Source organism: Pholis gunnellus (assembly GCF_910591455.1).
Source record: "Pholis gunnellus genome assembly, chromosome: 15".
NCBI lineage: Eukaryota > Metazoa > Chordata > Actinopteri > Perciformes > Pholidae > Pholis > Pholis gunnellus.
The window spans coordinates 17,605,696-17,623,430 of NC_136542.1; the positions used below are offsets into that span (position 1 = coordinate 17,605,696).

The window sequence follows — 17,735 nt, forward strand, 5'->3', positions numbered from 1 at the left end:
ATTTGAATGACACTCACCAAGCAGGTCCTGGCTTCACTGAGTAGCAGCGATGCCTTGTTCAAAATACTGGAGGCCACAGAGAAGTCTGCAGCACCCACTGCGGAAAAGTATGACCTGCAGTTGGCCCTCGTGACATCTTTGCTGCTGTAATAATCAGGTATAGAAGGAACATCGATGAGCACATGTATACCATTTAAAATTGCAGGCACATTGCGAGACCATTCCAAAAGAAATGCATGGAGACAGACTCACTTTAGGTAGAGAAGCATGTCTGAGGGATAATCTGTGAAGTTCTGGGAGAAGCTGTCTTGGACCAGGTTGTACATGCATGTAAGCTGTAAAAAAGGATGCAAAGAAACGGAATTCCACATACTTTTAAACAACTCCATAATACATCGTACTTTTTTTTTTATTCACATATCCAAATTATCTTAATTATAAAATTCAGTTAAGGGGCTTAATTTAATTAATCTTAGTTTCATATAGATTTAATTTTAATTTACCTGTGTTTCTTTCAGCTGCACCTTGGGCCTCCTTCTCCTCGGCCTACAGGCACGGACCAGCTTTTGGATTCTGGTTTTTTTCATTCTGGAAACTGATGTGCACGTGAATCCTTGCAGAACAGACGGATTAAGCCTTTGGGGATAACGGAAAATCCACAAAACAGGTTAATAGATCGTGAAAAATCTTCCATTGGGAAAATAAATGTTGTGGAGCTTATTCACTTACTCTTCGATGTCAAAGTTTGTTCCATCCAGTGTTCCAAAAAACATGGCGGCCTAAAAGACAGACAGATAAAAACTTAAGTATCTAACTCTTCACAGCAACACTCTATAACTGTGATACATACTATCATACATTGTGGTGTGATTGACAGTGTTGGATGTATTGTGTGAGAAATATGTAAGTGTTTTTCGTCTACCTATAGATTTAATCTGATAATTGTAAACAGCACAGACTTTGGGGAAAACAACATAGGACCTTGAGGACAGTCCCTGTGGGCTGTGTGTTTTAAATTGACCGTGGATGAGACTTTTTTTAAGATAATCTTTTGGGCAATTTTCACCCTTAATGGACAGGTGAAAGTGTAGAGGCAGACTGGAAATGGGGAGAGAGAGAGAAGGGTATGAAACGCAACAACAGTCTTGCAGCTTGAATCGACCGGGGACACTGCAGTTACAGTATTTGTTGCATGCACGGTAACCTTTCGGCTACTGAGGCGCTGCGACCCTGGAATAGACTTCAACGTACATAATTTTTCCTCACTGGCAGAATATTGTTGTAAGTGGAAGTTTGCGGGATGTTGATCAGTATCTTTCAGATGGTAATCACCTCAAAATTCAAAAGGATTTTTACTTTCAGTGAGAAGTCACACTGTGTGCTAAATGTAGATTCCCTATAATGTAATATCTGTAGCTTCAGTCTGAATATATCGGCAAAAACTTGTCTCAAATTTACTCTGTTCTGTGTTTATAGCCACATACTGACCTGATCTGACGTCCACTGCTTTCTGTTAATCACACTGATGTCCACAGTCTCCGCAGACAGTACCAGCAGGGATGGTGGAATCTCAGCTGCCATAGCATCAGGGACATTCCGCACCACGCTGGCTGCATTTGTGTTGAAAGAAATGATCTACCAGGGAATTAAATAGAGTTAAAACCCCGATCAGAAATGATCTCAAAACTCCTGAAAGTGAATACATATAAAACATGTACTGCGTTCTGGGGTTCTTGAATGCTATTTCTGCATTTACACACATTTATATCAACCGGGCATGTGTAACACATTATAATAGAAGTACACATAAAATCCACAAAAATGAGAGCACTATGAGCACTGAGCAATATCTGCAGCGCTTGCTGGCGGGGGAAAAATTTGGATTTTGAGAAGAAAAAGTGACACTCTGGTTTACTTAATAAACGTAAAATAGGCATCCTGGTACCAAATCTGTTTTCATCCTAATCTTAGATCAGCAACAGCTGCAATGCTGGGATAGAATCAAAAGTTAACTTGCACCTTTTGGACGAAGGTCTGTTGGACGACTGTGGGGGCCGTCAGCATGTTGGAAACAAAGGTGCTGCTCTGGGAGAGGGTGACTATCTCAGATGCTGAGATTTGAGAAATTGAGCCTGAAGGAACTCCAGCAATGAGTGTGCCGAGGGATTCCAGGGAGGCTCCACTGTTGATCTGTTGGATACATTTGCATTTATCAAAGTCATGGTCAGCAAAGTGGCATATGCGTGTACGTCAGGGCCATTTCATGAAACCACGCTGAACCAAACACAGAACACTACTTGTTAAACATGCTTAAAAGCGTTGAAGACATCTCATGATTATCAGCCATGTTAAGCGGACAGTAAGGCCTTTACCAGGAAGCCTGAGGCAGTCATGACTTGGATGATTGTGGTGGACTGCTCCTGGTTCCAGGTGCTGACTGAGTTCAGGGTGGACAAAGAGGAAATCAGCACTGACGGGGGAACTGATGTGATCTGGCTGCTGGTCAGGCCTGAGGTGGAACTGCCCAGGGTCACAATCGTCTCTGCTGTGAAGGTCTGGATGTTGGCTGCCAGAGCAGCAGACACCTTCAGAATAAAACACACCCGGTTACGAGAAACATCAACTGAGGACATTTTACTTTAGTTGAAATGATATGTCAAAGAAAGATGTGAAGAGAATCATGCACGATTATCAGAAAGACATAGACCAAGAGTTGTTTGGGGTTTTAGCCATAAAAAGAGTACTCAAAAAAACTCAATCTGTGTTTCTATGTAGACATAATCAGAGCTGGTACCTCAGGATTCTCTGTTCCATTGCAGAATTTCATCAGCTCCTTCAAGATGAGTATGGTATCAGATTCATTCAAAGAAGAATATGCCGCACTTGGGACCTCAGAAGAGCATATGAAAAGGCCTGGAACCCTAGATGAAAAATAAATATAGACGTTTTAATTCATGGATACATATATTTACCCACTAAATAAGATATATATATATAATATATACTGCACACATCACACAATTACATATTTTCTCAATTTGGTGGATACTCACTTCAGAGGGCTAACGGTTGGGTGGAATGCAAAAAGTTCTGAGACGTAGTAGTCTGTTACATTTTGTGGGATTGCTGTGTTGTTGAACAGCTCCAGGTTGGCTTGGTCCACCAAGAAAACTTTAGCCTTTAAAAATATATCAACACATACGTCAGTACATTTTTATTAATGCCTTTGGTTTTCTCAGCCTTAACTAAAAGGTATTGAAAATAAAACAATAAATAGATTTAAACAAAACTAGCTTACCAATGTGAAAGCTATGGCTGGTGTGATTAAATAAACAACTTCTATATTTTGTGAAAGCATTAACTTGAAATAAGTTGTATAGAGTGGATATCAGGACATACTTGACTGGTGGAGATGAAGGTGGTGAGATCTTCCACAGTGACAAATTTCACAAAGTCCCCGATGTAATTGACAAACCAGGCGGTAGAATTGAGTTCTGCATCACTGGCATTGTAGCATCTGGTTTCAGAGCCTAGGAAAGAGGGAAAAATATAGTTGGGTATGGACACTTCTCCACCTACACCAAATGACAAATCATTTAAAAAAACCTCAAGCAAACTCTTGATGTTGAAACATTTATAATTGTAGCTGTGTGCACTGCACCTAGAGAAAGTTAGACTCAGCATGGATAGTCAGATCCTTTAGATCAACATCCATTGTACATTTGCTCAAAACTGCATCTTACCGGTTCTCAGGTAGGTGCTGATGGTGGTGTATACATCAGCCTGTCCAAACTCAGAGTTGTATGTGAAGTTCTTTCCCATTACAGAGACCCTATTGAAAGGAAGATAACGCAAATTTAATGATGGCCATGAGCTTGCTGACACTCTGAAAAGATGAGACTTACAGTTTCTGGAAGGCCAAACATGAAGCATTCTGCACTTTGTTGGGACTGATGAGGCTCTTGCTGAGGAATCTAAGATAGTTTCTCAACCGCAGGTCGAACCAGGAATCCACTTCGGATCTGCTGTTGCTGCTCAGCGCCAAAGGCCAGACACAGGGAAGGGTCACCATCTTCACATCATCTGGAACATCCTCCTAATGGCACACATATGTATTTACATGTTTAATGAAAGACTGGTGTAAATTCTGTCATTTACAGATGATCAAATTAAGTATTACATAAAAATACTGTCTATGGTGAATCAATCATCATATGAATGCTGCTAACAGCAACATGTGGCATGTTTCATCAGTAATAATGTATGTTATATGGCACCATTCAGATATTGGACATACATTTTCTAGGAAGGCACGAGTGTTGTTGTAGTTGTTGAAGATGACACAGATGTCAGAGTTGTTACCAATCACATTGGGTTGGCTGAGGAACTGACGCAGCTCTGAGGTGCTGATGGTACTTAGGACCTAAAAGAATAAAAAGAAATGTGGATATTACTGCTGGAATAGCACAACATCTGTGGGAATTTTGCATTAAAGCTATCACCAGGTGGTGACTCTAATTTAGCCATCTGTGTGGGAATTTAAATACAAGTGTTGTTTTGTAATATTATTACCTCTGACTCGCGTGTCTGTGGCAGAAGTGATGTGAACGTGGACACATCTGGAAAACCAAAGCTGAGGAAGGTGCTTCTCAGATAGATGTAGAAGCTTCCACCACTGTAACACTTGAGGGGCGTTGAATCTGTTTTAAACACAAATTAAATTACTACGTACCGGAATACTGAATAATCTTAATTCAAATAATAATTACATTTTTAACTTTGGGAACATATTGCCAGAAAACAAATAATTTGAAAGAAATTTTCTTTTGATGTCATGATGTCTGACGCAAACCTTGGAGGAAGAGGATGGTTGCTTTGTAGATCTCCTGTTTGGTGTTGTTGCTGAGTGTCAAGTGTTGTGTGTCCAGCAATGTAATCCTAAATTCAGATTAAAATCAGTCTAAAGCAATTACGCACATCATCACAATCATAGATCATAACCCCAACGAAATAAATTCTTACATCTCTTGGCTGCTGTTGCAACTCCTCTTGTTCACAATGTCGAATAATGGTGTCACTAAGCTGGGAGAGAGGTTAACCAGGAGAGGTCTCAGTCGAACCCTCAGCCACAGCAAGAACTCGGTGTCATTGATAGCTGGAGAGGACAGATTCCCTCTGTCAAACACTGCCTGGAGAAAGGCAGATTTCACCTCCACTGTGTAGTTGGCTGGGTGGATCTGGGGGAATTTAACATAGCATTCATAAGAGGGTGAAATAAATTGTTGACATGATAGTAAAAATGGTTGGAATCATGTTACCATTCATAAGTTATCTAACTCTATAAAAAGTCAAATATATGTTTTCTCTTGTTGCTTTTGAAATCCAACTGGTGATACTGTACAGAACTCCTTTTTGCAGGTATCCAGTAATGCCCCTTTATTGTTAAGCCTCTGGGAAGCAGGCAGCGACCTCTAGGTTGGAAAAGTTAAGCCAATGCAAAAGTACCTCAACTTGCATTCTTTTAAATGGCCAGCAGGGGCGACTCCTCTGGTTGCAAAAATAAGTCAGATTGTATAGAAGTCAGTGAGAAAATTACCCTACTTCTCACTTTATTTACTACCTCAGCAAACATTGTAAACATGGCTGTATATTTTGTATCTTGTGTGCACGAGATAATAACTTTTCCCTGCAAGATAATTGCGCTAAAAAGTTTAAAAAATAGCCCCTGACAGGACTTTATGGGCTACAACTTATCAGCACCACAAACTTCAGCCTCCAAAATTATCATTAAGTGGATTCAACACCTCTCTAAAACAGTTTATCATAACCTTATTGAAGTGAGGATTTATTGCAGAGCTGTCATATTACACAACATTATTTTAGCTATGAAGACATTTCAGTGTTTAATGTTGCAAAAAAAAAGTGTGTTTCAGTTCAACTTTGATGTGTGTATATAATGCAAAAAAGAAAGTGTCAGCTGTACAGATGTTTACCTCAATGGCTGGTGAGACTATGTCAAAGAAAGCACCAAAGTCAACAGGATCGATTTCTGTCATGATTTGTATCACATCTTGCTTTGTCTTCAGCTGTGAGGGAGTCGCTGCGCGCTGGGCCAGAGTCAGAAGATCTTCCTAAAAGTGACAAGCAGCATTTCAGAAAGTTAACACTTACAGTGGAAGGGCATGCAGTTGTATGCTTAGGTTAAACAATGGACCACCCAGTCTGCCAATTTAGACCTTTTTAATAGTGTAAAATATAATTTGTCTTAAAAGTATAAAAGCAAGTGATATCTAATGGCAAAGCACAAATAATGGCTTGTTTACCTGCCAAATTAATAAATGTGTTTCACGCTTTCGGTTATTTTGCTGACCTGAGTAAATCGTAACATTGGTACTGGTTGCAGCTGACCAGCAGAATTATTTAGTGTTTAATATATAATGAATTTAGCTTTGGTTATTTTATTATTATTTTTCTATTTATTATTATTACAAACATGAACCACTCTGACTGCAGCATAATTCCTGTCCACCCACCTGATCTACGTACATAAATACACACACATACTCACATACTCACACACGTGATTGATATCTAACAGGTTGCAACTTATCAATAAGGCGTTTTGGTTGCTCTGTAGAGAAATATAATATGGAAATATTGTTGGCTTCTGCTGTTTGAGGATTTAGCCCACAAAGATTTGGAGTTTTGTTCTTTGGGGATTTTGTTCATCATACATTAATAACCTTTTAAACCCTAGGCCTATTTTGAGACCTCTGCTCGAAAATGTCATACCCACACTCTAAGGGGCTTATCTCACTAACTACAAGGTCTATTTGAATAATTTCAATGGAATTATAACACTAACACTTGTGATAGTTTTTTTTTATATATTTACATATCAGTGTATATGTTACTAATTAATGCTGAATGACTATAACACACAGCTCAAATAAAAAAATGTCAGGTTCGCCTGAAAGAAAAAGCACTTTTATTGATTTGAAATGATGAGGTCCTAGGCTTAAACTCTCTCAAATCATACCACATCATGTCAGCAGTCATTTTAAAAAAACAATTGGCTTTGACAGAGTGTGCCTGAGAAATCAATGCCGGTGTACAGGTCAGCTGATGTCAGCCAACATCAATTCTGATTTTAGAAGCAGCCGATATAGCTCTTGTATTGGACTTTTAAATACTATATAACTATTCTTTTCACTTCTTTTATCACTAATAGTGTTCAATCTATCTAATACAGCAGTTTGGCATCATTTTGAGAGCCTGTGCTATATAAAAACCTGTAAAATATGGCTAATTTTTGTCAGAATTTCAGTTTTACGGGATGTATTAGAACCTAACACAGCCTGTGATTGGCCGATTTGCGCAATTCTTACAGTTCTGAATCTGGGAGACTCTGGGCATTGTAGTCATTCGTTCTTTGAGTTGTTTGACCGAATTTTAAGCCAATAAAATAATCGAAAACTGTGATCCGCCCCCATGGGTCAAACCCATTGGCCAAAACTGAAATTATTATTCCTTCGTCATAGTTGGTCTAGAGAATCAGTTCTTTTCACCGAGTAAAGAGAGAGAGAAGCTGCGAATGCAGGAAGTAGATTCAATCTTTTTCGGGACGATTTTCTTCCAGAAAAACATCTAAAAGGTACGAAGCGTTTCAATATTTATAATTTGAGGCTGTGTGTTGATCCGAGGTAGAATAAATATAACTTTTTAATGGTTAAAAGTATAAATATTCTGAAGCTACAGTTCGACGTAGTGTTTTCTGTTGCTCCACGTGGATATTCTCTTTGTCTGAAAAGTGCCGTAGATCGCGGCTGGGATCGATAACTGTGAACATTGCTCGGCTTCTCCTGGTGAGAAATAGATGAAATTTTGGTAGTACTTTGAAGTACTTTGTGTATATATTTTTTTTTAGTGTTTAAAATAGGTCCATTTGATCAGAATCTCTTCATCATGAACGTTTTTTAAATATTTTAAGACAAGCAAAGCATAATTGTTAGTCTGGTAGCAAAAGCTACTTAAAGTTAAAATACATCAAACGGCATCATTATCAAAGTTTGTGTGCCAAAATTGTGTCCTTGTACATTTTGATAAAATATTGTAAAACCCATCAGTACTCCCATAGAAATTAACTTACCATTGAGGAATCTGGAACTGAGCAACCTGTTTAACAAAATATTGAAATGAAGGCAGGGCATGAGTACAGCTATCATCACACTCGTGGCAATGGGCAAATCTGAAAAAGTTTATCAGCAGAGCATTTGGCCACTTACGTGAGAATGTCTCGTTGAGGGACATTATGCTTGCTCTCACACCATGTGAAATGTGCTCGGGCAGGGATTCCAAACTTTGCTGAAGACCAGTGAGTCTGAAGGAAGAAAACAGAAATCCGTGTGACTTGTCAGCAGAAAAAATGTTTGACATTATTCTGCAAACTTTAAATGTTCAGCTTTGGATTGCAGAAATATCATCTCTTACATAGCCGCGTAGGATGCACAGCTGATGTTACTGGGGATGGCTCTGGTGGTGGTTAGGCCCACACCCAGTATGTTCAGGTCTGACTGCGTTTGCATGTTTCTCCAGATCTGAACTTGGGTAGTGTTCTCAAACAACTTCAGATCTTGTAGATGGCTAGCCATGAGGCGTTTCACATCGGTCACAGTCAAACCCTGCACATTACAAATGAAACAGTGTGAAGATTGGTCTGAAGTTTTAACATATAAGCAAACGTGAAAATATTGATTTGAAATTTAGAAACGTTTTACACACAGCTGGCCCAAAGGAAAAGTACTCACAATAAAAGGAATCACATATTTTACAAAATATTTTGCACTGCGCAAGTACATATAGTATGTTATGTTAAATAGAAAGGATGAAAAATGGCAAAGGATCACATACTGTACTTTGGGATACTTATATAACCTATAACCTAGTAGCCTATAAGTCATTTTGAAGACCTACGGTAACTACAGAAGACAAGATTTAAGATTTATGAATTTGTAAATTACAGGAGTCATTGACCATTTCGCATTGAACATCTGCCAGTGATGGGTGTATGTTCTTCAAAACCATTCATGGAATAGATAATGAGAAGATCAATACCACCCTCTTTATTTTCATCTGATTTCCAGCAAGAAACTAAATATACACATTTCTTTAAATGTCAAACTATTCCTTTAAGTCTTTGATTCAAAATTATACAATCCCTTAATGGGTTCTACTGAGCATCAGACCCTCCCAAATCGATACAGTTTTAAGAGTTAAGTTATGCTAAAGCATCGTCTTCGCTCAATTGCCGCGTATTCTCAATAAAACTACTACATAGATGATGCATGTCCAAAACCCGTTCTGTTGTCAACTCTAGTATCCTTACAGCGGTCACATTAGGATCCAGACTCTGGAAAGTGTCTACGTCCATGCTGATGTTCAGGGTTGATAGTGCTACTATGTCTGACAGAGGTGCCCCACCTATCATGGTAGAGAGGAATACAGGAGATTAGAGAGCAGTTTCACGAGAGAGAGAGAGAAACAGCCGGAATGACAGGTAACATGAATTCTTACCTAGATAGGGACGTATCAAATTGTAATAGGTATTGGAGCTGGAACTCTGTGAGCTGAAGGAAGTGTTACTGATCTCATACAGGACTCTCTTCTGCTCCGATGAACATGACGCCACATGGAGTGGTTTGGCATTTCTGACAAGGTTCAAGGAGACAGTAACATACAGTGTTTAATCTGCATCATTAATCTCAGGGGTCATGTAAAGGCATCTTTTTAAGCTGCATGCTACAACCCACCTGATACTATCTGGGGTGATGGTCTTCAGTGTACTGGTGTCTAACGAGCACACGGAGTCAAAACTGTTCAGCTCAATGCTTCCCAGGGAGTTCTCAGAAGTATTCAGATACTTGGTGATGATTGCTTTGCTCTAAACAACATTAAAGATAACACAGAAAGTGAGCAAATGTATACAAGTATGAGTATATTTCATAATATTTGACATAAGACAGTTTTACGATTCAAAATTCAGACATTTTGACGTCTTGATAATCCCTCTACATTGTACCTTTGTTGCCTCCCACGATCCATCATCAGCTTTCATGAGTGCTGCCAGGGTGTCAACTTTAGTGATGTTCCACTTGGAGATGTCATCAAGTGACGCCACACGAGACACTGAACCGAGCACCTGAACTTTCTCATCAGAAACACCCGATGGGAATGCCTGGAAGAATAGAGAATGGGGAGTAACACATGGTGGTGAGTGGAAATGAAAATGAAATCATGTAAATAAAAATCCCACCGTATTTCATAAAAAATACCATATCAATAAATTTATCTAAAAACTCCATTACCAGCGAGGCTGAATGGTGAAGGAATATCTCAATCACACATATCCGAAAGAAAAATTTAAATCCCTCATACTAAGCAACCATTTCATACAAAGAAATTACCTGGTTGAGTTTCGTCAGAATTATTTTCTGCAAGTCATCATCGTCCACTTTCTCGCAGATAGAGTTGAGGTTGTCCTTCAGAACAGAGATGTCCAGGCAGTGGTCAAACTGAGTCTGGTCGTAACCAAAGGGGAAGGCATTGTCGCTGACTGTCACCTGGGTGATGTTGCCCACAGTGCAGCCTTGAGGATGATTGACCAATGTGAGGGGGAAAAAAGTAAGTGCTGTTAGACACACGAGTGTATCAATTTGCTTTATGTCATTCTATAAAAATTCACACAAACACATACAAATGCTCACCAGTTTTGTCAAATATTGAACTGTATCAACATCTGCAAAGTAAGAAAAAATAAACCTGTGGCTTTCTGCCTCTTTCATCTTTACCTGCTCCTTGTATTATCTTGCGATCTCTGGTGTGTCGAAACAGCCTCTTGAGCTTGGTCTTCTTCGTCTTTGTTTTCCTCAGTCGGACCATAAAGGTCCTAAGGAACCTTCTCTTTGTTCTCTGCACAAATGAATTGTTTTTTAATGAGGTGTCTCTTAGAAAGTACTTTAAAATCACAAGACTAAACACATTATTGATTTAATTAGCATCAAGAAACAGGTAAAGGTGAAACACATACAGTTTTGATCTGGCCCCAAATGTTTCCTGTTAGATATAGAGGCAGGACACCAAGCTTTAGCAGTGTTTGCTCGTTCCAGGTGGTGACATTCCTGAAAAACAAATGAGAGCATGTTCATATAGTTTGGCTTTCTAACTTGATACCCACTTGGTGAAAAGAGTTGAGCTGGGTGTTGTTAGAAGATGTAAGAGACACTCCTACTTATATGAAGATTAAACATGACAATTAACTTTAGTCTTTGTTATCATTTGACAATTACTCATAAAAGAAATATTGTGTGCAGTAAAAATTGACTGTGGACTCGTAGATATCTGAACGGGAACCTGAAATAAACAGCCTGGTTAGGCTTCTTATTGCCAACAGCTAGGCACTGTAGTTTCTCACAAAGGGTATACAAAATATATTTTCAGCATTTCCTGGATGACAATGGAGCTTGATGGCACAGAGCTGTCAGGTTTTGGTCACAGAGACAATACTTTTTTGGTTAGATCAATATAATGCTGGTGCCGGTCATTTCATGGGATTTGCTGACGTTGATAACAATAGGAAGAATATAGAATATCACAACCCATATCCTTTAATTTGCAGTCTAAATAGCTGTTTATTAATCAAATTATTGTACCCATATTTTGTTTGCCCAGACAGCAGCATTGTCTCCATGGCAGCCACCTGGCTGTCAGAGAAGTCGGTGCAGACTTGGAGTTTTTCCAGAATTAGAGGATCAGCGTTCTGGATGTAAGAACCGTCCAGAGTGCAGGCCATGTTCCCTAGGACCTCCACATTGTCTCTGCTCAGATTCACACCACTTATTCCCTAGACGGTTAAAAACACAGTATTTCATTTAAAAATGGGCCACAGTATACCATGACAGTCTCACTGGTGATATACATTACACTTACAGTATATGGGAAATGGCAATTCCCTTTCCTGCCATACGAAGAATGTTTTTTATTCCCTCATACATTTTAACAGTACTTATCTGAAACTTTTTCAATGATGCATGTATACATTTTTTTGGTACATCCCAATCGTTGCCATACAATGGTGATTCAAGCTGTTCTTCCAGTTACAACAAGCTGCAGCCTACCCTGTCACCCTTAGCTAAACCAAAGAAAACCTTAATTTGAATGACACTCACCAAGCAGGTCCTGGCTTCACTGAGTAGCAGCGATGCCTTGTTCAAAATACTGGAGGCCACAGAGAAGTCTGCAGCACCCACTGCGGAAAAGTATGACCTGCAGTTGGCCCTCGTGACATCTTTGCTGCTGTAATAATCAGGTAAAGAAGGAACATCGATGAGCACATGTATGCCATTTAAAATCGCAGGCACATCGTGAGACCATTCCAAAAGAAATGCATGGAGACAGACTCACTTTAGGTAGAGAAGCATGTCTGAGGGATAATCTGTGAAGTTCTGGGAGAGGTTGTCTTGGACCAGGTTGTACATGCATGTAAGCTGTAAAAAAGGATGCAAAGACATGGAATTCCACATACTTTAGACTCCATAATACATCGTACTTTTTTTTAAATTCACATATCCAAATTATCTTAATTATAAAATTCAGTTAAGGGGCTTAATTGAATTAATCTTAGTTTCTTATAGATTTAATTTTAATTTACCTGTGTTTCTTTCAGCTGCACCTTGGGCCTCCTTCTCCTCGGCCTACAGGCACGGACCAGCTTTTGGATTCTGGGTTTTTTCATTCTGGAAACTGATGTGCACGTGAATCCTTGCAGAACAGACGGATTAAGCCTTTGGGGATAATGGAAAATCCACAAAACAGGTTAATAGATCGTGAAATATCTTCCATTGGGAAAATAAATGTTGTGGAGCTTATTCACTTACTCTTCGATGTCAAAGTTTGTTCCATCCAGTGTTCCAAAAAACATGGCGGCCTAAAAGACAGACAGATAAAAACCTAAGTATCTAACTCTTCACAGCAACACTCTATAACTGTGATACATACTATCATACATTGTGGTGTGATTGACAGTGTTGAATGTATTGTGTGAGGAATATGTAAGTGTTTTTCATCTACCTATAGCTTTAATCTGATAATTGTAAACAGCACAGACTTTGGGGAAAACAACATAGGACCTTGAGGACAGTCCCTGTGGGCTGTGTGTTTTAAATTGACCCTGGATTAGACTTTTTTAAGATTATTTTTTGGGCATTTTTCACCCTTAATGGACAGGTTAAAGTGTAGAGGCAGACTGGAAATGGGGAGAGAGAGAGAAGGGTATGAAATGTAACAACAGTCTTGCAGCTTGAATCGACCGGGGACACTGCAGTTACAGTATATGTTGCATGCACGGTAACCTATCGGCTACTGAGGCATTGCGACCCTGGAATAGACTTCGACGTACATATTTTTTCCTCACTGGCAGAATATTGTTGTAAGTGGAAGTTTGCGGGATGTTGATCAGTATCTTTCAGATGGTAATCACCTCAAAATTCAAAAGGATTTTTACTTTCAGTGAGAAGTCACACTGTGTGCTAAATGTAAATTCCCTATAATGTAATATCTGTAGCTTCAGTCTGAATATATCGGCAAAAACTTGTCTCAAATTTACTCTGTTCTGTGTTTATAGCCACATACTGACCTGATCTGCCGTCCACTGCTTTCTGTTAATCACACTGGTCTCCACAGTCTCCGCAGACAGTACCAGCAGGGATGGTGGAATCTCAGCTGCCATAGCATCAGGGACATTCCGCACCACGCTGGCTGCACTTGTGTTCAAAGAAATGATCTACAAGGGAATTAAATAGAGTTAAAACCCCGATCAGAAATGATCTCAAAACTCCTGAAAGTGAATACATATAAAACATGTACTGCGTTCTGGGGTTCTTGAATGCTATTTCTGCATTTACACACATTTATATCAACCGGGCATGTGTAACACATTATAATAGAAGTACACATAAAATCCACAAAAATGAGAGCACTGTGAGCACTGAGCAATATCTGCAGGGCTTGCTGGCGGGGGGAAAAGTATGTTTTTACACTCTGGTTTACTTGTATGCGCTCTGTATAAAAATACCGTAAAATAGGAATCCTAGTATCAAATGAGTTTTCATCCTAATCTTAGATCAGCAACGGCTGCAATGCTGGGATAGAATCAAAAGTTAACTTGTACCTTTTGGACGAAGGTCTGTTGGACGACTGTGGGGGCCGTCAGCATGTTGGAAACAAAGGTGCTGCTCTGGGAGATGTTGAATAGCTCAGACGCTGGGATTTGTTTAATTGAGCCTGAAGGAACTCCAGCAATGAGTGTGCCGAGGGATTCCAGGGAGGCTCCACTGTTGATCTGTTGGATACATTTGCATTTATCAAAGTCATGGTCAGCAAAGTGGCATATGCGTGTACGTCAGGGCCATTTCATGAAACCACGCTGAACCAAACACAGAACACTACTTGTTAAACACGCTTAAAAGCGTTGAAGACATCTCATGATTATCAGCCATGTTAAGCGAACAATAAAGCCTTTACCAGGAAGCCTGAGGCAATCATGGCTTGGATGATTGTGGTGGACTGCTCCTGGTTCCAGGTGCTGACTGACTTCAGGGTGGACAAAGTGGAAATCAGCACTGACGGGGGAATTGACGTGATCTGGCTGCTGGTCAGGCCTGAGGTGGCACTGCCCAGGGTCACAATCGTCTCTGCTGTGAAGGTCTGGATGTTGGCTGCCAGAGCAGCAGACACCTTTAGAATAAAACACACCCGGTTACGAGAAACATCAACTGAGGACATTTTACTTTAGTTGAAATGATATGTCAAAGACAGATGTGAAGAGAATCATGCACAATTATCAGAAAGACGTAGACCAAGATTTGTTTTGAGGTTTTAGCCATGAAAAGAGTTCTCAAAAAAACTCAATCTGTGTTTCTATGTAGACATAATCAGAGCTGGTACCTCAGGATCCTCTGTTCCATTGCAGAATTCCCTCAGCTCCTTCAAGATGAGTATGGTATCAGATTCATTCAAAGAAGAATATGCCACACTTGGGACCTCAGAAGAGCATATGAAAAGGCCTGGAACCCTAGATGAAAAGTAAATATAGACGTTTTAATTCATGGATACATATATTTACCCACTAAATAAGACATATATATATATAATATATACTGCACACATCACACAATTACATATTTTCTCAAATTGGTGGATACTCACTTCAGAGGGCTAATGGTTGGGTGGAATGCAAAAAGTTGTGAGACGTAGTAGTCTGTTACATTTTGTGGGATTGCTGTGTTGTTGAACAGCTCCAGGTTGGCTTGGTCCACCAAGAAAACTTTAGCCTTTAAAAATATATCAACACATACGTGAGTACATTTTTATTAATGCCTTTGGTTTTCTCAGCCTTAACTAAAAGGTATTGAAAATAAAACAATAAATAGATTTAAACAAAACTAGCTTACCAATGTGAAAGCTATGGCTGGTGTGATTAAATAAACAACTTCTATATTTTGTGAAAGCATTAACTTGAAATAAGTTGTATAGAGTGGATATCAGGACATACTTGACTGGTGGAGATGAAGGTGGTGAGATCTTCCACAGTGACAAATTTCACAAAGTCCCCGATGTAATTGACAAACCAGGCGGTAGAATTGAGTTCTGCATCACTGGCATTGTAGCATCTGGTTTCAGAGCCTACGAAAGAGGGAAAAATATAGTTGGGTATGGACACTTCTCCACCTACAGCAAATGACAAATCATTTAAAAAAACCTCAAGCAAACTCTTGATGTTGAAACATTTATAATTGTAGCTGTGTGCACTGCACCTAGAGAAAGTTAGACTCAGCATGGATAGTCAGATCCTTTAGATCAACATCCATTGTACATTTGCTCAAAACTGCATCTTACCGGTTCTCAGGTAGGTGCTGATGGTGGTGTATACATCAGCCTGTCCAAACTCAGAGTTGTATGTGAAGTTCTTTCCCATTACAGAGACCCTATTGAAAGGAAGATAACGCAAATTTAATGATGGCCATGAGCTTGCTGACACTCTGAAAAGATGAGACTTACAGTTTCTGGAAGGCCAAACATGAAGCATTCTGCACTTTGTTGGGACTGATGAGGCTCTTGCTGAGGAATCTAAGATAGTTTCTCAACCGCAGGTCGAACCAGGAATCCACTTCGGATCTGCTGTTGCTGCTCAGCGCCAAAGGCCAGACACAGGGAAGGGTCACCATCTTCACATCATCTGGAACATCCTCCTAATGGCACACATATGTATTTACATGTTTAATGAAAGACTGGTGTAAATTCTGTCATTTACAGATGATCAAATTAAGTATTACATAAAAATACTGTCTATGGTGAATCAATCATCATATGAATGCTGCTAACAGCAACATGTGGCATGTTTCATCAGTAATAATGTATGTTATATGGCACCATTCAGATATTGGACATACATTTTCTAGGAAGGCACGAGTGTTGTTGTAGTTGTTGAAGATGACACAGATGTCAGAGTTGTTACCAATCACATTGGGTTGGCTGAGGAACTGACGCAGCTCGGAGGTGCTGATGGTACTTAGGACCTAAAAGAATAAAAAGAAATGTGGATATTACTGCTGGAATAGCACAACATCTGTGGGAATTTGCATTAAAGCTATCACCAGGTGGTGACTCTAATTTAGCCATCTGTGTGGGAATTTAAATACAAGTGTTGTTTTGTAATATTATTACCTCTGACTCGCGTGTCTGTGGCAGAAGTGATGTGAACGTGGACACATCTGGAAAACCAAAGCTGAGGAAAGTGCTTCTCAGATAGATGTAGAAGCTTCCACCACTGTAACACTTGAGGGGCGTTGAATCTGTTTTAAACACAAATTAAATTACTACGTACCGGAATACTGAATAATCTTAATTCAAATAATAATTACATTTTTAACTTTGGGAACATATTGCCAGAAAACAAATAATTTGAAAGAAATTTTCTTTTGATGTCATGATGTCTGACGCAAACCTTGGAGGAAGAGGATGGTTGCTTTGTAGATCTCCTGTTTGGTGTTGTTGCTGAGTGTCAAGTGTTGTGTGTCCAGCAATGTAATCCTAAATTCAGATTAAAATCAGTCTAAAGCAATTACGCACATCATCACAATCATAGATCATAACCCCAACGAAATAAATTCTTACATCTCTTGGCTGCTGTTGCAACTCCTCTTGTTCACAATGTCGAATAATGGTGTCACTAAGCTGGGAGAGAGGTTAACCAGGAGAGGTCTCAGTCGAACCCTCAGCCACAGCAAGAACTCGGTGTCATTGATAGCTGGAGAGGACAGATTCCCTCTGTCAAACACTGCCTGGAGAAAGGCAGATTTCACCTCCACTGTGTAGTTGGCTGGGTGGATCTGGGGGAATTTAACATAGCATTCATAAGAGGGTGAAATAAATTGTTGACATGATAGTAAAAATGGTTGGAATCATGTTACCATTTATAAGTTATCTAACTCTATAAAAAGCCAAATATATGTTTTCTCTTGTTGCTTTTGAAATCCAACTGGAGATACTGTACAGAACTCCTTTTTGCAGGTATCCAGTAATGCCCCTTTATTGTTAAGCCTCTGGGAAGCAGGCAGCGACCTCTAGGTTGGAAAAGTTAAGCCAATGCAAAAGTACCTCAACTTGCATTCTTTTAAATG

General features: G+C 39.5%; 1 protein-coding gene across 1 annotated transcript in view; it reads right to left on the reverse strand.

The window, feature by feature from the left end:
- The window catches only part of LOC306707331 (uncharacterized protein), a 141,448-nt gene that overhangs the window by 5,979 nt on the left and 117,734 nt on the right, over positions 1–17,735 (reverse strand). The window contains exons 337-380 of the mRNA XM_079174724.1: positions 17,230–17,444; positions 17,060–17,145; positions 16,780–16,907; positions 16,506–16,631; positions 16,114–16,304; positions 15,952–16,040; positions 15,608–15,738; positions 15,262–15,386; positions 15,001–15,127; positions 14,578–14,790; positions 14,225–14,395; positions 13,691–13,837; positions 12,933–12,982; positions 12,707–12,839; positions 12,460–12,542; positions 12,225–12,351; positions 11,709–11,899; positions 11,087–11,177; positions 10,848–10,968; positions 10,464–10,645; positions 10,079–10,234; positions 9,810–9,940; positions 9,574–9,707; positions 9,386–9,480; positions 8,491–8,681; positions 8,286–8,380; positions 8,150–8,175; positions 5,994–6,131; positions 5,023–5,237; positions 4,853–4,938; positions 4,573–4,700; positions 4,298–4,423; positions 3,906–4,096; positions 3,744–3,832; positions 3,400–3,530; positions 3,054–3,178; positions 2,795–2,921; positions 2,373–2,585; positions 2,020–2,190; positions 1,489–1,635; positions 730–779; positions 504–636; positions 253–335; positions 18–144 (exon numbers count right to left, since the gene is read on the reverse strand). Of these exons, the coding sequence (XP_079030850.1) occupies positions 18–144; positions 253–335; positions 504–636; positions 730–779; positions 1,489–1,635; positions 2,020–2,190; positions 2,373–2,585; positions 2,795–2,921; positions 3,054–3,178; positions 3,400–3,530; positions 3,744–3,832; positions 3,906–4,096; positions 4,298–4,423; positions 4,573–4,700; positions 4,853–4,938; positions 5,023–5,237; positions 5,994–6,131; positions 8,150–8,175; positions 8,286–8,380; positions 8,491–8,681; positions 9,386–9,480; positions 9,574–9,707; positions 9,810–9,940; positions 10,079–10,234; positions 10,464–10,645; positions 10,848–10,968; positions 11,087–11,177; positions 11,709–11,899; positions 12,225–12,351; positions 12,460–12,542; positions 12,707–12,839; positions 12,933–12,982; positions 13,691–13,837; positions 14,225–14,395; positions 14,578–14,790; positions 15,001–15,127; positions 15,262–15,386; positions 15,608–15,738; positions 15,952–16,040; positions 16,114–16,304; positions 16,506–16,631; positions 16,780–16,907; positions 17,060–17,145; positions 17,230–17,444 (5,835 nt within the window). The remainder of the gene's footprint in view (positions 1–17; positions 145–252; positions 336–503; positions 637–729; positions 780–1,488; positions 1,636–2,019; positions 2,191–2,372; positions 2,586–2,794; positions 2,922–3,053; positions 3,179–3,399; positions 3,531–3,743; positions 3,833–3,905; positions 4,097–4,297; positions 4,424–4,572; positions 4,701–4,852; positions 4,939–5,022; positions 5,238–5,993; positions 6,132–8,149; positions 8,176–8,285; positions 8,381–8,490; positions 8,682–9,385; positions 9,481–9,573; positions 9,708–9,809; positions 9,941–10,078; positions 10,235–10,463; positions 10,646–10,847; positions 10,969–11,086; positions 11,178–11,708; positions 11,900–12,224; positions 12,352–12,459; positions 12,543–12,706; positions 12,840–12,932; positions 12,983–13,690; positions 13,838–14,224; positions 14,396–14,577; positions 14,791–15,000; positions 15,128–15,261; positions 15,387–15,607; positions 15,739–15,951; positions 16,041–16,113; positions 16,305–16,505; positions 16,632–16,779; positions 16,908–17,059; positions 17,146–17,229; positions 17,445–17,735) is intronic.